General features: G+C 45.6%; 1 protein-coding gene across 4 annotated transcripts in view; it reads right to left on the bottom strand.

Moving 5' to 3' along the window:
- Positions 1-23202, bottom strand: part of GRIK3 (glutamate ionotropic receptor kainate type subunit 3) — a 276204-nt gene that overhangs the window by 141986 nt on the left and 111016 nt on the right. For 3 of the 4 annotated variants that reach the window (XR_012665519.1, XM_048825738.2, XM_048825737.2), the window contains exons 2-4: positions 7525-7701; positions 3193-3450; positions 1530-1711 (exon numbers count right to left, since the gene is read on the bottom strand). Coding sequence is in view for 3 of the 4 variants with exons in the window: in XM_048825738.2 (XP_048681695.1) it covers positions 1530-1711; positions 3193-3450; positions 7525-7701 (617 nt within the window). In the remaining variant the exon portion in view is untranslated. Of the gene's footprint in view, positions 1-1529; positions 1712-3192; positions 3451-7524; positions 7702-9252; positions 9345-23202 lie in introns of all 4 variants that reach the window. The other variant, XM_048825739.2, reaches the window with a different exon arrangement.

Here is a 23202-nt window from a genome sequence, read left to right as displayed (position 1 = left end):
ATGAGCAGAGCAGATGGCACAAAAAACTATCAAAACCTGCATAATAAGTGTACAGCACCAAATACAGCTAGCCTATTAAAATAATTGACAGGAGATGAGGATTCCCCTTATTACTTTGTTAAATAATCCCGCCCTGGCTGTCTGATCTCTGGGCACTTCCCCTCGTTTTGCAGTAACACTGGGGTTGCAGAGAATTCCGTCTTCAGTGCACTGGGCTGCTTAGTCCTTCAAGGGCAGAACAGTTATTTAAACAATATGTTGGGTCTCCCTGGGCTGGGATAAATCACACTTGTATTTGATGATTTTTTTGTAATTCTCCTAGGGTCGACATTTCCTACCATAACGGCATGTACCTAAGCGGAAGAGGAAGGGGAGAAATCCAGGCCTGCTGGCATGTGAGAGACACAAATCAAGTAGCAGAAAAAAAACCCGGTCAATGGGAAATCACTGACATCTAGGCTCAACATAGCAATAAAAAGACCCAGAAATGTGGTAATCTTGGACTTTCCATTTTGACCAAATTTGTGGCTTCTTTTGTGTGTACGTACGTGTGTGTGTGTGTGTGTGTGTGTGTGTGTAGACATGTGTGCAAGCAGACACGCGTACCTTGCAGTAGTCCTTACCAAAATGTAGCATCTAGTATAATGTCCCCCTGTGCACGCCTAGGGGGCCTGAGGCAGGACAGATGGGAGAGATGACATGAAACCAGGAAGTAATACCACATTTGTGCAGGGACAGGGCTAACCGAACAATGACAGAAGTGGCCAAGAGCAGAATTCTATTTGATACATTGGCTGACAAAGGGAGGAACAAGTGCTGCATTCACGCATTGAGGGCTGGAGAACCACTTGCGTGGCAACAGGAAATGGTACGTGATCATACAGTTAAAGACTGACGCCAACACAGCTGAACCCACTGATACCAGCTGAGGATCTGGCCTTGTATCCTAACTAAAGCTTGTAGGATTTTTTTTCCTCCCTGAAGTGGAAAATTTTGATTTTTTTCCATGGACAATTTTTACTTTTCATTATTTTGGGTTTTTTCCCCAAAGAAAAGTTGAAATTTCCTGCAGAAATCAGACACTTCCCTGAAAATTTTCATTTAGTCAAAAACCTAATTTTGCACCAAAAAAGTTTTGACAGCAATTTTTTGGCCAGCCTTAATTTTAATACCGATGCACAAGGGAGCCAAGTTGGGTTACCAATGCAGCCCTAACTTTGGTGTTCTCTGCGCGCTCTGCAGTGTGACCTGACCCTTGTAGCATAGTTCTTTGTACAAAACCTGTATTTTCAGATGTAAAAACCAAGTGTAGAGGAAGTAGCTTTAACTATAGCCTCAGAACATTGCCCGCAAGAGCCTAAGCAAAGCATCTGCAGCTGCAAAAATGCTGTATTTATTGTAAAGGACGTTACCTGCAGGGGTACGCCACAGATGTCTCAGCTGGATTATCATCATTGCATGAGCATGAATTCCCAGAGGCTTCCCACTTTCCAAAGAACCCCTCCTGCTGCAGCCCCTCCGGAACTCACCTGTTTGAGGATCTGAGCTGCCATCAAGTGGTTACAGTCGAAGATGATGCGGAACTCCCGGCCTCTCTTCATCTCCTTCAGCAGGGGCCTGGCATCCTCCGTGTCGATGGGCAGCTGGCGGATCTTCAGTCGGATGTTGTACCTTGACGGGGCCATGATAAGCTCCTGCAGCCGAATCAGGCCTTAGAGAGCAGCATTTCAAAAAGACAAAACCCACAGCAATGTCAGAACGAGCTGCTCTTGCCAGCAGCGGGTCCCTTCCACATCCACTGGGCTCCGGGTTCCTTTACAAACTTTTACTGGGCAACTGTTAATTTGCATTCACAATTTGATTTCACAAAGTAATTTCCCCCCCCACCCCGCCAATATTTAGCATTTTAAAAGTGTCTACCGAAACAAAGGATGCAGCTGGGCCGTGGTTTTAAATTTCAACCACATCTAGGGCAATTGTTTTCCAATTTTTCCCATATCAGAAACCCCATTCCTAATAACCCACCTTCCATCTATCTGAGATCTAACCAGGATGCACCCTTCCCCCCCTCCCCACACCATTTGGCCATGTGGGATTGGCAGGACAGTCGTGACCCCCTACAGCTTTGGGGGCATGCCCCTTCAAGTTAAGAGCCCATGTTCTAGGGGAAAGAGAGAGCATAACAACTAGCCAGCCAACATCTCAAAATCTGTTTCATTTACTGTGTATAGATTAAAAAAGAAAAAAAAAGTCCCATTAACTGAGACTTGAGTCCAACTGAGTCTTTAGGGTAATTAATTCCAATCTGAAGAGAAGAATCTCCTCTCTATCATATTATATTACTGCCATGACTGTAGGCAGAAACAGGAAATAACCGGAGACCTTTTTTCGACCCGTGCACTCATTTCTCTCCTCTGGAGAAAGCACAATGCTGTGCCAGCCACAGCCGGTTAAAGTTAGTGGGATCTAGCGTTGCAAGAAGAAACCCAACAGAAGGCCATTGCAAAGGGGGAAGAGACAATGGGGAGTGTCCTTGTGCAACATGGAAGAAGTGCATCTGAACACGTCACGGAGAGGAATATACAGGGAGCCACATTAGCCAACAGCAGTGTCACACGGCATTCTCCGCAGCACTTCCCCTAAGGAAACTCGCTGGCTTTGTGAAATTGTCTTGAACAAGCGACCAGACACAATTTTATCTTTAGAGCAGGTGCTTTGCTGGGCTTTGTCCCGCTATCAAGAGCTCCCTCTACCTGCAGATGTGTGTAAGGAGCATATTCTGGTATGAGCCAGACAGCAAAGGCTTTGCAGGCTCAGTTATGCCATTAGAGGGAGCTTTGTGCCCTCCGTGGCAAAACCACCTGCCAAATTCTCTGCTCATGTAAACAGACGCTGTGCGGCTGCCTTCAGTGAAGTGGGGCCAGTTTACACAGGCAGAGAGCGTCATCCTTCATCTGGCCCCTTGTCGGCAGCCGTGGGGATGAAGGCTAGCTGGTTGACAAGTCTGCCAAAGCTTTAGACATATTCCAAAGAACCCTGTGCATTTCTGCTGTGAGTTCATGAGGAATTCGGATCTGTCCCTGTGGACTCGTCTCACCGCACATAACATGATTTTACTCCACCAGAGAGCATGGGAAAAGTCCCGAAATGGAACCCACAATAGATGAGCTGCTTCGCTCCCCCTTCACCTACCTGTACTGTCATCATAAACAACGGTAGCTGACCTCCATTTCAAATACTGTACAAGGTCCAGAATGGCATGGCTGAGAGAAGCATAGTCGGGGTAAAGGTTGACATAGAAAGTGTCCTTGTTATCCAAAGGGTGATGCTTCCACCGAAGTTGTATATGGGGGACTTCCAGTGCATTGCAAATAGACTGAACAGCATTGGTACAGGACCCTTGAGAAGGCCCGAATATTGCTACAACCCCCAGGGCGAGCTGGTCACAGGCTGGAATAGAAAGGGATCGAGGCTGTCAATACACCAGACAATATCCCTCCTGGGACTGATTAACACTGGGGGATGCAAGCCCATCCAGAGCGTGTCACTAATTCAGTCATATCACAAACAGCACAGCTCTGCTGCTTTGTCTTGGCACATGGAGAGATAGATAGAGCAGCATGTATGGGGATGGATGGACAGACAGACAGAAGCCTCTGGGTAACAACCAAAATATAAATATTAAAAAATAAAGGAACAGAGAGGAGAGGCAGAGAGGCAGGTCAAGTTCTAGATCAACAGTGAGACAGACGAGAGATGACAGGTTCCAGACCAAGGAGTGATTATCCAAGCCTGATACAGCTGAGGGAGATGTACAAAGTCTTGAAATTTTCAGGATTTTTTCCTTACACACAGATATTCCATTTTTAAATCCCAGCTCTGCATGGTGATAACACTGACTGCTCTTTAGTTAATGGCACTATCCTATCAACAGCACTGGGTCACAGAGCCCTCTCCTATCTCATAAAGAGTGACCACAAAGCCAAGCTCTGGTGATGAGACATTCACTGAGGCCTGACTCTGCCACCTTCCCCTGCTCCAAGCAGCCCTTATGCAAGTAGTTCCATTGATCTTTGCAGATTTACTTGCAGGAGTAATTACTACTTAAGGCGATTAAGAACAGAATTAGGCCCTGCAGTGATGGTCCCTTGGGCAGCAACTGATATAAATATGGAGCTGGGCAAAAAATTCCCATTGAATTGTTTTGAAAATTAAAAATGGCTTTTTGACAAAACTGAAATTTTCACAAAAAAATGTCAATTTTCTTCTAAATTTTGCATTAAAAATTTGAAAACCTAAGATATGGGGGTTTGGGATTTTTAAAGAAAAAACAGAAATTTTCACAGAAAAAGAAACCAATTATATCCCAATCAGCTCAATATGAAAAAGGATTGATTCCTATTTCCATGATAAACAGCGCCCGTTTTTCTGGGCTCCCTACTGGTTTGAATCCCATGTGACTGAAACGTACCATAGCCACTGGCAGTCTGGAAGCATCTCCCCCACACCTCTCTTTCCATACAAAAATTATCTGTAATTTATCCAATATATTTTCAGTGGCCAGAAAACAGGGGTAGATGGCTGGTGAGATTTTTGGATTTTGATGTGTAGGTTTCATTCAGGTTGCTGGGAATGCAGGGTTTAAGCTTAAACCCCAGATATTTTGCAGACGCTTAGCACAGACTGGGGCTTTGACTAGTTCATTACATTAAATAACTTCATTCTGAAATGCACATAGTGATTACTTTTTAAAAATAAAATATGTTTATCTGTGCCCAGCTCAGCAATGGCCGTGGTTTAGACTGAGAGACTTACTAACGCGTACAGGGTTAACCCTCTCGCCCTTAGTCATGGGAACAGCCCCTTTCTATTGGGATGCCAGCTGACGCTGAGCTCAGCGAGGCCAGTCACCCCACTGGAATATCAGGCCTTTGCTTGCATGCTTTGCTGAATGGGGACCAGATCGAGGATAGAGCACCATAGCAGGGTATTTTACTCCTCCATGCTGCTCTGCTAAGAGAGTTATCAGATATGGTGACATCCTGACCCCACCGAAGCCAGAGAGTTTTGCCACAATGGGGCCAGAAATTCAATCCTATTGAGTATGGAATGACACCATAGGTCACTAGAGGGGACAGAACCCCAGATCTTCTGTACAAAAAACATAAGGCTCAAAGGACCAGGTCTGCGAGCTGTAGGTGGTGGTAGGTTCTTATCCCCTATGTGGGGAAGCCACTAGATCACTTACCAAATGAAATAAGCTGACCTTTATGGGCCTGGTCCAGTACTAGCAGCTCAGACAAAAGGCTCTCTGAAGTCAGTGGGAGATCTCTCTCATGTAATAAGAGCAGGATTGGGGTGCTAATGAACGGAACGTCATTGACTGTATTATAAACATAGAACGGACACTGAGCAGAAGCTTGCACCTTGTGGCCTACACACTGCGTTCCATTTGGTAAGGCAGGAACCACACTGCTTCCTGCCAGGTAGGGAGTGTGCACACACACATGTTCACTTGCACACTCACGTATGCACGCTCACGAGTGCCCCTCCTTTGGTTCCTGTGTGGTTTAACATCCAGCAAAAATTAATGCTTCAGTGAAGATAAACATGATACTTACACTTCAGCCTAGCACAGTGCAGGGGTCACAAAACCTAGGGGAACTTCCAAGATAAACCCCCCTGAAAAAAGCAAATATCCGCCTTGATTCCTGGTAGACTCCGTGACAATCAGTTACCAGCTCTGTCTATTGATGCCTCTCTGGTCTGTGAATTCAGATAGAGTCATACTTTTGCTGAGCAGGTTTCCCCCCCAGCTGAAGCTAATCCATCACCCTCACAAGCTGACGGGTAAACCACAATCAGAGCACTTGCTGTGCCATCCAGTTTCTCCCTCCCGCCCTCCAGACCTCGCTCTCTAGCAGCTCAAATCAATTGGCATCCAATAACAATAATGACTTGTGGTGGTGGGGAGAAGGAAGCTGTAATCCCTCTCTACTAGGAATATGTGGTGGGCAGCCAAACTCTTGCATGTTTATCCAATTTCTAAGCTTTTTAGGATCCACCGTTACTATTCCACACTTCTGTGCTTTTAAAAAGTTCATCAAACCATCACCTCAAACATTCTAGAACCTCCACACAAACCACAACAGGCAAGAAGCATTTAATAATGGCACAACCCATCATTTCAGTGCTCACATTTTACCCTTCTTTTAATGTGTGTGTGGGGGGGAGAGGGATAGGGGGACTCTGTTTCATTGGATAGAGTTCCCAGTCTTTATCTAGCAATGCAAATGCACCAGGAAGTGGCACATTAATTAAACATGAAGGAGAGGCTTAAAAACATAACTTTATTTACTTGTCATATTCCATTAATATCATGTCTAAGTGGAGCTGCTCAAGAGTCTTGCAAACTTTAGAGTTGGAAGAGAAATAGGTTAGCTGTGTAGGGTTAGTGGGTGAAGGAGTTGTATAGTCTAGTGACCGGCATAGGATAAGGAACTGGGAGATGCATGGCTGAGCATCTGATTTACAAGGCTTTTGATCCAGAATTCACTTGACCCCTTGGTGCTTCAGTCAACTCAGCTGTAGAAACAGGCAATAGACCTGCACATACTGGGTGGTACAAAGGTCCTGAGAATTCTAGGAAAAGATATTCATAAAATCCAGTAAAGCAGTAGCCACTTTCCACCTGAACTGGGAGAATCCCGACAAGTGAGAGTCAGGATTATTTTAGTTTCTGCCACCAACGCCTTTGGTGCCATCTTGGAATTTCCTATTGCATGAAGTTCAATTAAATGGAAACATTTGCATGAAAAATACAGTGGGCTTCAACATCTGTTCCTTTGTTTGTTTTAATAAAGAAACTATTGCACAGGCTACAGAAGACAAGGAATCTCCAGTCTGGCTGGCTTGAGGTTCCTGCAGCTGTTCACCTTTTCTCACTGTGGTCAGGTTATTTCAAAAACATGTACCCGTGTGTAAGCCCCAATTCAAGGAAAGCAAAGTGAGCAGCTCTGAATGCAGTGGTTACTCAGATTCCTCTGGGAGATGCAGGGCCAAGATTTTATGGGGTCCCCCTGTATCAGTGGAGCTCAGTGTTGTTAACCTTTGACACACTGTTATAGCATTCCAGGTAGGTTCTAATCTCCCTTCCTGCCATGCACGCCAGGTGATGTACTTCCAGGAAGGATGCTGCCAAAGGTGTCATCCAAGTGGGTATATGCATAATGTCTCCAGCAGTGCATGGTTACCGTCACTGATCGCAATGCTCGTAAGATTTATTTTTGCCACATGCATATATCAGCCACTTGTAGGTGATCTGAGCCTTAGCATCTTCAGATGACATGGAGTAAAATGGAAATGGGTAGAAGAGATGACATTTTTAAACTAAATAATAAATAAAGCCATTAAAGACCCATAAGCTCCTGGCTACATGTTCAACAGGTGAGCAGAGAGCGGTCTGCCTCTGATCAACCCAAACGGTAATTCTTCACCAAATGGAGAAATATGCTATCTACTTACCTTTCTTAGTGGCTTCAAAGCTGTCATGGAAATGTATCCTCTGAATGTCATAAGTTAATGTTGTGTTAGGCAACAAAGTTCTATTTCTGTTGATAATATTGGCAGAAAATCTAAAGGCTTGCTCCTCAGCACTCATAACCTGGGCGTTGGGGCCATCTGCATACTCGAAAATTCCTCCTGCAAGACAGGACCAAAATAGAGTTATTAACAACATGAAGGTTCAGGAGCACCCTCTCCCACAGCGTGTCCAGAGACAAATTCCTGGGAAAAGCTTACACATTTCAAAGCTACATTAGGGCTACAGCCAGTGGCATTTATGCTCAGCTACACTACTGGCTATAGCCATGTCTCCCCTGGGTTTATCAGTGAGTGGGAACTTCCATGTCTTCCAAACTGCATGGAGGGACCTCTCTCACAGTTTCCCTAGGAAGCTCAGGGGAGTTTGGGAACCCAGCCGCTCACTGCTGTGTATGTGATTATGTACATTCTGTTTTGATTTGAGCACCCAGCCCAGAGACGGCAGGCAGGGAAGCTGAGTCAAATTATGGTGACACCTAAAAACAAGAAATGTGGCCTCTCTGAGAAGCAGGGTTTCCCTGGTTCCCCTTTTACTGCTGGGGAGATGCTGGTGGCTTATGTTGGGGCTGAACCCAGGGCTGCTCAGAGATAGTAACAATTCCAGGAATATTTTGTCATAAATTTCTCTCTCCCCATCCAGCCCGGTTTTGCCATCCCCCTCTTTCCATCTCCTTCCCCTGACTATCTGAGATTAGAGGTGCCTGAGCCTCAATCAACATCAGAGAGAAAGGATACAGAGGCCAGGATAGAGCAGGTTGAATTGTTTTCCCATTTTTAAAAAAAGGCATTTTTACTACTATAAACATTTTTGGTGGACACTTTTGTTTTGGTTAAAATATTTGTATTTTCATGAAAAACTGGAAACTGAAACATTTTCATGAATTTTTTTTCAGTTTTTGATTTAAATGTTTGGTTTTCACAATCAAACAATTGCAATTTTAATAAATTTTTTGTTTGTGATTTGGGTTTTCAAAAATCTGCTGAAAATTGAAGTATTTTCAAAGGAAATTAAGAAAAACACATTTAAGAAATCGTCCCATCAAACATAACTGGTATTTTCCAAGCAGCTGTTGCTAGGAGGATAAGAATAAAGTGGGTGTGGAGTGTGAGGAGTGCGGGTCAGGAATTTTCCAACAAAACTTTTTTCTGCTGGAAAACACCAATTTGACAGAACCAGAACTGTTCACAGGAAAGGGTCAGTTTCAGTGAATCTCCAAATTTGAAAAAAAAAATTGAAAAACAAAGTTTCAAAGTCATCAAAATGGGAAATGTTGACATTTTCAAAAATAATTTTTTGCTTTTCAATTTGTTTTGAAACAACATTTTGTTTTGAAATTTTAGCTAAAGAAGAGTAACCTCTTTTTAAAAAGGTCAAAATTAAACCAAAATGAATTTTTATTCAAATTATTGGTTCACAATTTTTTTTATTATTATTATTATTTTTTTGAAATTTTGAATTTTTTCCCCCCTTGGGAACAGAATTTTTTTTTGAAATCTTGAAAATTCTCCTGCATCAGTTAAATCGTTTCCCCCCTGCAGAGTTCTGGGAACAAAGTCTGGACCCTTTAATTTCTAAGTCACCATCTTGAACATGGTCCAAGTTGACAGTGACCAGGAATTGCTGCCTTGGCTTTCCCTTCTGGGCCCTACCTCCTGCCATGCTGTGAGGTCTTCCTCATGTCTTAGATTCTCCATCAATGAGGCAATCAGTGTGTTGACTTTTACCATGCACAGTCATTGTGCTGTGTGAATAATGCAGAGTTATAATTAATATAAGAATTGGGAGTGAAATCTCCAGCTGCTTTCTGCTCATCCTTAAGTTCCCTCTTTGTCATTCCTTATTATTAGTTCCCTCTGCCCCATCTTTTTTGTTTCTCCTTGAATTTGCTCTCCAAGTCCTTAGTTCAGACAAGCAGAAACTTCTGAGTTTGCCTACAACTACAACCTGCACTGCTCAATAATGCATGGCTTCAACGCATGCTTTTCCATGTTTGGAAGTTGTTAATGCCATTAAATTTCCCCAATGGCAGTGAGCTCATGTCATGGTATCACTAGTTTTCTTGGCTCTGCGTTTGTAAGTCTTGTCCTCAATTCCCCACTGGCAGCCTCTCTAATTGAAATGACTGAGTGAGGGCGTAAATTATGTAATTGTATATCCTTGTCTCGGAGATGTAGGAACAATCTTTTGCCCCTAAAGAGCCCTGGTAAGACACACAAACCTGACTCTGTCTGATAACACACAAATCAAAACACTTAATGAATGAATGAGCTCAGCAAATGCAGCTGGTAACAGATGGTCTCCAGGTTCATTACCTGGAAGCAAGCCTTCCTCTTCGATTTAGGAAAGCCTTTCCAATGTTTCGTTATAGATGGCAGACGCCTTATCAGCTCTATTGGTATTTAAGAAATTACATGCCTTCTCCTTCCAGGTCCAAACCACACTGTCTATACATGTTTATACTAATTTGGTGCTGGTCAAGAGTGCCAGTCCAATGGCAATTGGGACGGAAGCCCCTAGGAGGATGCATATAGAGCAAGTAAACAGCCCCTTAGCCTGAGTCCCGTAAGCCTGAGTCAGCAGACACAGGCCAGCCCTGGGTGTTTAATTGCAGTGTAGATATTCCCTAATTCATCCACAGGCAGGTAATTTAACAGCTCAAATTCCCCCCCCGCCCATGTTTAAAATGGACCAAAGGAAATACTTTTCTGCACAGTATACATTCAGCTTGTGGACGTCATGGCCACAAGATGTCACTGAGGCCAAGAGCTTAGCGGGAAGCCAAAAAGATGGAGCATTTATATGGATAGCAATAATAATAATAAAGAGTTGATATAGCAAGGATTCAAAATACAAACAAACACAACCCCCGCACCCCACCCAACCCCAGTTTTCGAAGTGCTCTTAACTCTCCTGCTTCAGGGCATAACCAGCTTCTAAAGACTGGGGGACAGGAAGGAAATTACCCTAAGGGCAGGTTATCAGTTTCTTATACCTTCCTCTTTGACAGTGGCCAACACCAGCTGCTAGAGACAGGATACTGATGTAAGTGGACACATTATTTTATTGAGTTTAGGGAAGATAATTCTTATGTTTTACAGATGACATAAAAATTGGTACCAAGTATCAGCGGGGCAGCCGTGTTACTCTGTATCCACAAAAACAATGAGGAGTCTGGTGGCACCTTAAAGACTAACAGATTTATTTGGGCATAAACTTTCATGGGTAAAAAACCCACTGCTGCATGCCTGCAACTGTAGAAGTGGGTTTTTTACCCACGAAAGCTTAGGCCCAAATACATCTGTTAGTCTGTAAGGTGCTGTAAAAATTGGGGTAGTGGTAAACAATGAAGAGGACTGGTCCCCGATTCAGAACAATCTGGATCGCTTGGTAAACTGGGCGCAAGCCAACAATATGTGTTTTAAGACAGCTAAATGTAATGTACACATCTAGGAACACAGAATGCAGGCCATACTTACAGAATGGGGGACTCTATCCTGGGAAGCAGAGACTCTGATCATCGTGGTAGATAATCAGCTGAATACAAGCTCCCAGTGTGACACTGTGGCCAAAAGAGCAAATGCGATCCTGGGAGGCATAAACAGGGGAACCTTGAGTAGCAGCAGAGGGGTTATTGTACCTCCACATATAACACTGGTGAGACCATGGCTGGACTCCTGGGTCCAGTTCTGGAGCCCCCAATTCAAGAAGGATGTCGATCAATTGGAGAGGGTTCAGAAAAGAGCCACGAGAATGATTAAAGGATTAGCAAACCTGCCTTCTAGTGATAGACTGAAAGAGTTCAATCTACTTAGCTTAACAAAGAGAAAAGGCTAAGGGGTGACTTGATTACACGGCTCTTCAGTCTAAGCAGAGAAAGAAATAACATGATCCCATGGTTTCAGAGGAGCAGCCGTGTTAGTCTGTATTCGCAAAAAGAAAAGGAGGATTTGAGCATAAGCTTTCGTGAGCTACAGCTCACTTCATCGGATGCATATTTGAGCTTATGCTCAAATAAATTGGTTAGTCTCTAAGGTGCCACAAGTCCTCCTTTTCTTTTTATGATCCCATGGCCGGAAGTTGAAGCTAGACAAATTCAGACTGGAAATAAGGCATACATTTTTAACAGTGAGGGTAATTAACCATTAGAACAATTTGCCAAGGGCCATGGGGGATTCTACATCACTGGCAATTTTTAAAATCAAGATTGGATGTTTTTCTAGAGCTCTGCTCTAGGAATTATTTTGGAGATGTTCTCTGGCCAGTGCTATAGAGGATGTCAGACTAGATGATCACAATGGACCTTTCTGGCCTTGAAATCTATGAACCTATGAATGTTCCTACCGGCCCCAACCATCAACAGCCCATCTCTAGGGCTGTTCAGTCTCCCTGGCTAATTCAGTCCTTTGCTTCTGTTGACATCGTGGTGATGATTATTGTAAATACATGGTCACTAGGGCCTGCTCTGGGACATTTTCCAGTCTATTTCACATAAGACAAAAGCACAACTCTCTGGCAATAACCTGTGGTTACTGCCAACTGGGGACAGGTCCAACCAAATGACCTTGGAAACTCTATCCCCAGTCCTCAATGCTGTATGACACCCTTGTTCTGAATTTCCTGACCCCCAGATCCTTGTCTTCTAGCAGTGCTTGCTGCTCTGGTATCTCAGACAGGAATATCAGCAGCATGTGGCTGTTTTAATGTACTGCTCTGCTCAGCCAGCAAAGGGTGTCCTTTCCCCAACCCAAAGGAGGCTCCTGTGAGCCTTCACACCATAGCGCTGCTTGGAGATCTCCCTCTCGTTCCCTTTTTATCCCTGTGAAATATTTATAGGGCCACGGAGCATCCTCCATCCCAGCAAAAGCTAAACTCCACCTCATTGACATTAATTATTCAGTATCTATCATCAGGAGTATCTCTCATTCGAACATTACATTAAAAATACCCAGCTTTGAAAACCCTTAACCCAGAGAGATGGCATCCCATCAGCTCCCTTCGCCCAGCCAGCCAGGGCAAGTTCAGGTTTCAACCTAGTGATACCAGCTCAGCCTCGCACTGCCACAGCAGCTTGGAAGTCAGGCGGGGAACGGCTTGTCAGTGGGCTGATCTGACCAACGAAGCAGTACTGAGTGCTTTACAGAGAGCTCCTAATGGAGGGGTGGCCAGGGGCCAGATACTGGGGTGGGGCAGCAAGGGCAGATGTTTGGAGAGCAGCAGGGACAGGTGTTGGAGTGGGACAGGGGAGGTGCATGGTGGAAGGGCAGTGGGGGGACGTTGATGCTTAGTTATTTATGCCATTACAAACAGCAGAGAACAGCAAATGTGCGAGGGGAAGGGCTGAGCCTCATTGATGGCTTTGTCACTCACTCGCTGTCTGCTCTTGGGCACATCATTTTCTTGGCCCTCTGTGCCTCAGTTTCCCCATGTTGCACATGGGGATAGTAATACTTTTTATGTACATATATGAGGATCCCAGAAACTCTTCGCACACACATGGAATTACTTTCTACATACCCCAGTGTGGTAAAGTATTACCAGGCTTAGTACAAACATGGGTAAGGATGATCCAGTGGTTAGGGCCCCAGCCTTGGGCTCGGAAGTCCTGGGTTCAAGTCACTTTGTGATGTTGGAGAAGTCACCTAGGGCCATATCAGTTAGGTTCCTGGTAGGACTTTCAAAAGTGCCCAGGTGCCTAGCTCCCATAGGGTCATCCCAATGAACTCAAGTGGATCACTCGAGCATGCAAAGTTACTCCTGTGCATAAGCATTTGCAGGATTGGGTCCTTAATTTGTGCTTCTGAAGGCAGGGACCTACCTTTAAAAAAGTCTGCACTGCTCCAAAAGCACAAATATTACTGTAGAAATAATGAACAATAATAAAAATAAAACCCATTGGTGAGGCTCATCCCTTCCCCTCCACGCGAATGTTTTCAACCCAGCACATTTCAGCAGCAGGATTTTGTTCTCTAGCATTATGCTGAAATGAACTGGCTTCATGTTGCATTGATTAGCAAATGGCTGACGTGTTTTCTCCCAGCTCAGAGCTTTCAGAGTTGGTTCTGAGTGTGTCTTATTGTGATAGAATACAGTAGGATTCGGTATGCGGATTATCAGTGTTTGATCCCAAATAAATTAACACTCCAGACATCCATTTGGATATAATAGGCTTTACTTAAAGAAAGGATTTTCTGTGCAACCACCCAGCCACTTGCATTTAGTGCCAGGCGATGAGAAAGGAGACAGGCTCAGCTGGTCTATTTCTGATTACAGTACTGGCTGAAGAGCGCATGGGGACAGATGCAATGTGAAACAGACCCTGCATTTGCTAAGGTGTTAGAAAGAGCCAATGGGTAGCAATATATGACAGAATAATCTTTTACACAGAGGCCCTGGAAGGGGGAAAAAAAAAGCCAGCGACAAATCTCTTCAGGCCAATCAAATGTGCTGAAAAGAACAGCTAGACCCATTTGGAAATTCCCTGCTGCCTATTCCCCTGGATTGGCGTGGCTTCCTCTCTTAGCTCGTGTGTCTTTTCTTCCCATACGTTCTTCACAATCATTACTTAGAGAGCCTAATAACTAGCTTGGAAGGGTTGATTAATGTATAATCTTCATCGTGATTACACAGTGTAATTGGCATTAATTTGGAGAGCCAGCTAATTACGAAAATAATTGTCACAGCTTTTCCATTTTAATAAAACGGAGAAAATGGGCTTGCACTATTGAGCGAAGTGGCGATGCAGTGATAGCGTGCGGAGCCCAGGGTTCTGGAGATCGGCTTCGTTCCATTCATACCTGGCACTGGAGTCGAGTGGGGGCAAAGACAATCTCTCAGGGTTGCAATTAGAAAAACTAACAACAGAAAAAAAATAACCTGAGGAAAATACTCTGAAAACCAGCCTCCACTCGCCATTCCCATGAGAAGCACAGCCCCTGAGGTCAGCACCAGCTCAGCAAACGGCTCAGCCACCCTCACAACAAGCAGCTTGTTAATATTTCAAAGCAGAGTTTTCCCTCTTGTTCACGTCGTGTGAAACAATCCCTCTCACCACCAGTGATGCAGTGAGAACTGAGGCTCTCACAAGCGCCCAGAAAAGCCAAACAGTTTTCATTCCTGACCTCGCTGTGATTTTATTTTTATGAAAGTAAACAAACACGGCTGGTGGGGTGGGGGAAAGGAAGGAGGTACACACATGTTTTTCTTTCCCTGGGGATGGATATTTGCCAATTTTGCAGTAAATAACACTAACACGTGGAGGACAAATCTGGCATTTTTACTCAAAAGTCAGTGAAAATGGTGAAATGTTGCTTGTGAGATGCACATTTGCACATGAAAATATCAGCTTGTGCACACCCCAGGAGAGTTAATCACCATGTTCATGTGGTGCTAGCGGAATTGCACCAGCCCGGACAAACACCGCCCTAGCCAGCGGAGTGCTCTAAATCCTGATCTCTGTAATAGCGGGTGCAATGCAATTAGCTTTATTATTATTCCTGTGCACCCCAGTGGGGCCTAGAGGCTTCAGTTGAGATCAGGGCCCCGTGGTGCAAGGCGCTGCACAGACACACAGCAAGAGACAGATTCTGCCTCAAGTTGCTAGTGACGTAAGTAGGAGTACAGACAATGAGCGAAGGTTATCTCCATGTTGGAGACGGAGAACCAAGGCCCAGACCCCAACCTCACAGAAACAGTAACAGAACCCAGCTTGTCTAAGCTCCAGACCAGTACCTTCAACCCAAGCCATCTTTATCCTGACTTGGTTCTTGGCAAGCTCTTTGAGGCTTCCCTACTCAGCGCAGTGGGAATGAACAAAGGAATGGCCAGACTGGGTCAGATCAGTGGCCCATCTCGCCCAGTATCCTGTCTTCCAACAGTGGTCACTGCTGGACGCTTCAGAGGGAATGAACCATGCTAACAGGAGCAAACAGTCGATCGTATTAATAACTCCAGTGGGCTGAACTCAGTGGGGATGTGCTCCAAAGTCTTTCTGAAATACAGCGCTTGCACAAATGTATTGACAAATGTAACCATTACACCAACGTACAGCAATGTGAGGGGAGCAGAAATGCAGTCAGCTGTCTGCATTTCCCCTAGGTTTCACATGGGTGTCCTTCTTGGTCTTTTGACAAGAACATCACCATGACTTTGCTCAGATGAAAAAAAAAAATTGAAGTCAATGGACAGTAAAAGAATCAGCAATAAAAAGGTATCCAGTTTTATGCATTGTCTATAAATAAACGTCATATGAAACACCAAAACTAAGGGTCCTTTAGTGGTGATGTATTTCTCTACAGCATTTCCACCGCCACCCTGTTTTAAAAAGTGTTGGAGATGTCCTGGAGATGAATTGAGTTACTGTTCACTTGATTTAGTGCTAACAGCCTTTTCGCAGTGTTACCTCCTTGTCTATTCAGATCACAGCTGCTCATCTTCCACCTTCCTTTGCCTCCTACAGCTTTGCAGGCAGATACAAGATGGCTGGGCTGAGGTCTCTCATCCACTCCGCTTGATTTCAGGCCTACAGGGACGCTTTGCAACATCTTCCTGATAAGCATGAGAGTATTGGCTGCCTAACTGATCCCAGAAGGGACTATGCCATTGCCCTGAGTGGTCAGCGGTGCTCACAGATCTCACACTGCAATGCGATGGAGTGGTTCATGTTTATGAAGGTTGAATGGCCGCAGGCACAGAGTGTTTGCAATTCTACTTGTAAGAAATTTTGAGGTAGGGGCCCTCTTTTAGTTCTGTTTGTACAGCGCTTAGCACAATGTGGTCCTGGCTGGAACTCCTGGGCATCACAAGAATAAAGATCATAATAGTAATAACGACTATCTTCTGAGGCACGGTAAGGTGCTGAACGCTTCTCCACCCTGGTGACCCTGACTCAAATCCCATTGCCGGTGAGCATTTGGTAAAATCACACCAGGCTCAGCTGACACTTGTTCTGATCACCAAACTCTGATCACCAAACCTACACCAGCCCAAGAAAGGTCCAGAGTTAGGCTAGCCAGGGTAAGGACCGTGGGGTGCATTTGTAGCATGGGTGAACAAAGGGTACGTGGTTTTGGCTTTGCAAAACATCATCGGTTCGGTTTTCCCTTTACTAAAGCCGAGGCTCTGGGTGGTTTGAATGCAAAGCTGCAGAGAGAGGAATGGTCCATGTCCCGTGACCAACTCCAGTTCTGCTTCATCTCAATTTCAAAGGAACAAACAATTTTAAGCCAAAAGAGGATGGATTTAGTTCTTTTGCCAAACTGTAGCCAGGCATGTTTTAGCTCTGGGGTTCATTTCACCCATACTCTCAAAGTCCAAGGAGAAGGCAACAGCCCCAAATCCCTGCCTACCCCATCTCCTTAATTCACCTTCCTTTGACACAGCAAGGGCATTAGTCCTCCTGTTTCTGATATCTAAACCACAGCTGTAAAAGCTCGCCACGAGCAATAAGCCTCACTCATGCACAACTGCAAACGTAACTCATTGTACATATGGCCAGGCAGACTGCAAGTGTGCAAGCAGACAACTACTGCACATTGTTATTCCGGAATCTGGCGCATCTTGTTGTATTTAGGAACGGCAGAAGCATACGCCACCTATTAGAGCAGGCTGCCGCCGCCTAAGGATTCAACAGCCTGCTGCCAAACTGCTGACAAACGAATATAGTCGAAGTTGTCCCCGATAAGGATAGTGGCGGAAATGACTTTACAGTACTCTGAAGGCCACACATTTAATGTCTTCCAGAGCACACTAATGCAGCCTGTATCCGTACTAAAAAAGTATGCCTCACTACTCTGTGTCAACAGCTCGTTAGCAAATCATCATATTCCTAGTTAATTCCATTGGGCAATTGGCGAGAATCTGTTATTTGGATGGTAAGTCTATGACGTGTGCGACTGTTCGAATTCCTGCTCATTACCAAACTAAGGGAAAGATCGAGACTCCAGTGTTCCCTGATGAATAATTGTGCCAAGAGCGGCAACAGGTTTCCTCCAAGTCACAGCTGGATATGATCTGCTCAGTGCTCTTCAGACAGAAATGTCAAGACATAAAGGCAACTGCATTTGCTCAGATATGTGGTGGGAGGGAAGGAGAGCCTAGATCATTAAATATTAACGATGGGAAACAATGTTTATTGTGCCTTATTACATTTGTCTTTGTGTATTTTAAATATCAATCAACAGGCAGGTTAAATACTTACTCGGTTTGGAGGTTTGGGTTGTTGGGTTTTTTTGTTTTTTTTTTGCTTTAAAGTAGGCTAATTGCTCTCCAGAGAGTGTCAATCTGCAAATAAGAAAATGCAAACTCAGCTTCCCTTCTTTTTTATCTTATTTTCTGACCATTGGAAGTGCTGCTGGAATTAGGAAGTTTCAAAGGTGAAAGAACTCAAAATGAGAAACAAAAATGAATGTTTAAAACTCCTGTTTAAAATCTTGGAGCAGAAGGGCTAGATGGAGCAGGTGTTTCACAGGGACAGGGAGCTGGCATTAGACACACAGGGAGGTTTGGATGCAAAGAACTGGCAGGCTGTAGCTCTAGCTAAATCACTGAAAATCAGTCCCTCCCTTCAGAGCAAAATCCAGATCCCACGGAACAGCAAAGTCCCATTGCATCAAAAGGAGCAGGATTGGGCCCAGGCACAGCTGGCATGACCGGTTCTATTCCCCCTATTCTCTGGCGCATGACAAGACCCACACAACCTCAGAACAGACAAAGCATCCAGTCAGAATGTGGCTATGGACAACCCAGATGGGATTTAAGAAGGCCGAAGAGAATTAAGTACCCAACTCCCATTGACAAAGGCCATACACTAATACAAAGCAAAAAGATCTCGTTAGCAACTTTCAATGCTTACCGTGCTCTACAGAATGGCTCTCTACGCCATTTATTACACAGACCCGACTTATCCATAGAAGAGAAATTATATGTATATCTCAGGACAGGATGCTGTTAATCATATAGGTGTGAGCTGCTTTACTATTCCCAGGTTAAAACTCGTTTTCTGTGCTTTCTATCCCACTAGTTTAATTCTTGTCTAGTCAAAACCTGCCAGACAAGTTTTCTGGCTAAATGCCATTTTCCTTAAATGGCTGGTTATTTTTAGCTTCACAGCAGCTAAGTGTACAAGAAAGTCAAAGCGTTTCAGGTGTTTTCCAATTTAACAAAACAAACCAGCTTCGTTCTAGGAAAGGGAATTTCAGCAGCACTTAGTCTGCAGTGTAATCGCTTACCTTTTTCTTCTTATAAAATCGCAGTGTTATTTAGCTTTGAAAAACAGCTACATTTGATCACACTTTCCCCTCCCCTGCTGACAGTGTTGCTAACACACTTAGACAGCGCTCGGACAGTCCCCTTCCATTGATGGAATTCTGGAATAAACGCTTGTTTTGAAAAAGATCTTACTGAGGATGCAGACAGCATTGCTTCCTGCAGAGACAACATGGGATGAACCCTGAAGAATTTCTTATACCTCCCATCTACCCATCAGCACCGGATTTTGTGTGTTCTCTCAAACGTAGGGCCCCTAGGATTTCTTTCCCTTGCAATTGTTTTCTTTCCTGCCGAGTGCTGGGCTGCTTGTTTTGTCTTTTTCAGGTTTGTTCTATTTTTGTTGACCCCCTTCTCCGCCGGGCAGTGAGTAGAGTCCCCGCACCCCTATGGCGGTGCCATCTGGTGTCTTCCAAAAGCCACACAGAGTGATTCCGTGGAAGCCTTTTTCTGAAGCAAGAGGGGAAGATAAAGTCCAGAAGAAACTGGAAACTCCATCCCTACAGCTCACATTTTACTGAGGAATCCTTTGTGCTGGGTGGGAATCATTAGCACGCAGGAGATGCACAAAGGGATCTTTTCCCTGCCTAGCACTCCCAAACCCCTCACCCTCAGTCCCAAAGCTCGCACCTCCTGCAGTAACGCTTACTTCCTGGGGCACACTCAGAGATCTGCTCAGCAGCAGCAGCAAAGAGCCAGGCTCTTCTACATGCAATAACTGGAACTTGCAAATTTGAATTCCTCCACGGCAGGAACTGAAAATGTTTTCTTTAGGGCATAGATTGGTTTCTTGCTCTGACAGAACAGCAAAGGAACTGAACTCCTGCCCCCTGTACACTTCTAGTGATGATGCATTGGCCCTGTCACGTCAGCTTGGCAGAGCCTAATGTGATGCAACATGATCATGTAGCTGATGCAATTTGAGGCTACATAGGCATGGAGTGAATGAAAGAGAAACCTGGGGAATCAGCTGCCTCTTACTTACAGGGCTGAGCTATCCGAAGGGGATTCTCTGTGTGAATATTAACTGGTCCCAAACAGCCCCAGCGTCAGAGACCCCGGCTTTGGCAGGGCCGGGTCACAACTGTAACATCATCGGCACAGTTCTAGTCAGTGTCTTCTTTCTTTTCTAAAGGAAAAAAGACGGGACTTGGGCCTTTCCTGGGGCAGCCCGACATACTTCTCTCAGGGGGTGTCTCCTGTCACTTCTGTCTGCATTTTCTAAGGGACCAGGGCTTCTTTCCAGTACGACCCCTTCATGCCACATCAAGGAAGCCAGGGAGGGACGCAGCAGGTCTGGCCAGCTTGGAATTTCCCCTGCCCAAGGGGAATCCTTGAGTGGCACAGACCCAGCTGTTACCCCTGGCTGCTGGAAGGGCTGTGTGGGGCCATGAGCAACTGGGTGTATTTTGGAGCAGCCCTGAAGCTCCTGGTCAGCCCCCAAGTTGGGGGACCACAAGTTCAGAGTAAATCTCCTCCCTCCTCAGCTTGCGGCCTACCACTGAGCCCAACTCAGCTGGAGCTAAGGGACAGATCTGACATGCTTTATTTCCCTTTCCCCAATAGCCTGGCTTGAAAAGAGCTGTGTTAACTAGTGTCCTACTGCTTGGCAAGTGCGCGTGGCAGAGAGTGCAGGGGAAATCTACTTGGACACCTGGAGGGAGCGCGTCCAAGGATGGACTCGACAGCTTGCTGTACATCTCATCTGCCCATCATGGGTCCCTGGGCCCTAGCCTCATAAAGCCACATGCTGAAAAGCAGTGGAGGGCTCATGGGATTGGAATGGGAAACCTTCAGGGCCAAAGAAACTCCTTGGGTTCTCCGGCATTCCACGTACCGCACTGCAGCTCCTGAGCCATCAGCCTGGCGATGCTGCACGTGCTGTATAAAGACACATACCCTAAACAATCAGCATACGGGTCTGTCACGTTCTGACCATCGATATGCAACCAGCACATCAAACCCTAGCAGACCAGCTCTGTGCTGGATGATGTGAACCCTAGGCAAGGAAGAGTTAACAGACTGCTTGGGGAAACTAAAGAGGGCCAGCGCTGCTCACCAAAAACCAACCCCTTGTTGTAAATCCTGGATGCAGGCTCCTGGAAGTAAGCTCCAGTCTGGCCTGTTCAGGAGGGAGACCCCTTAAACCCCTCTGCCTGGGGCTGGCGGAAGCCCTCAGATGCTAAGCTCTGTAATATGGGTTCAGCTTTGGTGTGCAGATGGGTACAGCAGAGGCAAACCGACGTGGCCTGTATCTCCTCACAGCTTTGTGAAACTGGTGCAACTCCACTGAGGCAGAGAGGCGGGCTGGCCTCGTGGTTAAGGCAGCGGATTGGGATGCAGGAGGCGGGGTTCAGAGTCTGGCTCTGCCACAGACTCTTTTTGAAACTTTGGGCAAATCACCTCGTCTCTTTTCTCCGCTCTGTTCCGTGTCTGAGACTAAAACCTCAGAGTGGAGGTTCTGAGGGTGAAATAAACCCTGCTCTGTGAAGCACTCATATTTAAACATTTAATTAAAGCTAATGTTAAAAAAATTATGTAATACATGTGTTAAGAAAAGAGTGTCTGTCCATCTGGCTATAGTGCTTAGATTATCCACAAATACAAAGTTTGTTTTAAAAGATACATAATCAGCAATAACCCAAATTTAGGTGCATAAATGTAACAATACAGTTAAGATATACAGTGCTACAGTGATGAAGGCTATATGAGTGGCCTTCCATGGAGTCATTTCCCAGTTCTAGATCCTAATCAGGCCCGTTAGCCATGTGCTGGTTTCCAGTCTGTCTCAGGCCCTTGGCGAGCCCTTATCACCTCTGAGCACATCACAATCTTTAACTCATTTTTCCCCACTGCACTCCCCATGAGGCAGGGCAGGGCATTTCTCCCTGCGAGGCAGGGCAGGGCAGTTCTCCCCGCGAGGCAGGGCAGGGCAGTTCTCCCCATAGCCCCGATGGTGAACTGAGGCTCTGAGACACAAAGTGACCTGCAGAAGGGCACACAAAGTGTCTGTGAGGGAGCTTGGAAATAAACCCAGGTGTCCCAAGCTGCAGGCTAGCACCCTACCCACTGGACCATTGTGCTTCTCTAAAGCTTCCTGAATGGAGGATTCTTGTATTGCCAAGGCAGATTTCTCTAGTCTGGGAGGGGGGTTGGAGAGGAAGCGCCGTGGGAATCCCCTGTGCCAGCAGCATCTGTATTTCACACCCAGCACGTCATTGGGCTCAGGTTCCTTACACCAGTTGGTTTATCCAGAATGCGAGTCCCAAGCCAGAGCCTGAGAACCTGTCTCAGATCATGCTGGCCGTTGTGGCTGCAAGGCCGGGGAAGCATCGTGGGACAGGACATGCCGAGCCAGCTTCTGCTTCTCTCCAGTTACCCTGACGAAAGATTCGTTTCACTTCCGTTCAGCTTGTCCTCTGACCTTGTAACTGTAGGGAAAACATGAGCTTGTGTCTGGGTTCCAATCCCAAGTGCGCTTAGAAGTGTCAGACTGAAAACCAAATCTTCAGTGCTAACTAACGGTCTCCCTCCAAGCCAGAGAAGTGAAATGCTTGTTGATGGAAACCCTCTCCTCGGCTCGAAGCAGAATACCTCCAAATATCATCGCCGTGGGTGCATTTTAAAAGTCTTTCCACGTGCGAGTAAAGTTCAGCACAACACTGAAGATCAGGCTGGCCAGAGAGGTGTTGGCAGCATGACTCAGAGGGTCAGGCAGAGTTGCTGTGCGTCCTGCCGGCCTTGGGGAAAAGTCTCCATTTAGCAGGTGCTGCTTTGCTGCCACACAAGGCCGACCGGAGGAAGGAGAAATCTCCTTAACGGAGTCTCTTGTCCCTCAGGGGGTGCAGCGTTTTCCCTTCCTGTGCCAGGGTGTGACATCAAGGCTGTTGCACAGTGGCATGCATCTCATCACCTCTGCCTGTAGTTCCAGGGATGCAGTGAAAAGATGCTGAAGGGAAAGGTAAGATCGTGGTCACAAACGGCAAAGTCCCAGGCATTCCCAGCCACAGACTCCCCCTCTGTGCTCAGACTCTGTGGCAGAGCCGGGAGGGGCCAGGACAGCAGCTCCCTGCTAGGCTTCAGTACAAGCTGCCAAAACTTTCAAATGTGGGTGGCTAAAATGGGGGCTTAACACTCGGTTTGGGCTCCGAAATAAGTGGGCTGATTTCCAGAGGTGCTGAGCAACTGCAGCTCCCCATTGCCTTCAGTAGGCTCTGCTCCTCTGCAGTTCAGGTCTCCTGCCCATGTCTGCATTTGAGGTGCCTGACTTTAAAAAAATCGACCTAACTGATGTTGCTGACTTCGCCAGCTAAAAATGAATAAAGAGATACAAAATG

The sequence above is a fragment of the Caretta caretta genome, chromosome 19 (genome assembly GCF_965140235.1).
Source record: "Caretta caretta isolate rCarCar2 chromosome 19, rCarCar1.hap1, whole genome shotgun sequence".
Lineage (NCBI taxonomy): Eukaryota > Metazoa > Chordata > Testudines > Cheloniidae > Caretta > Caretta caretta.
The sequence above is the reverse complement of the archived record's forward strand: the minus strand, read 5'-3'. Positions and strand labels throughout refer to the sequence as shown.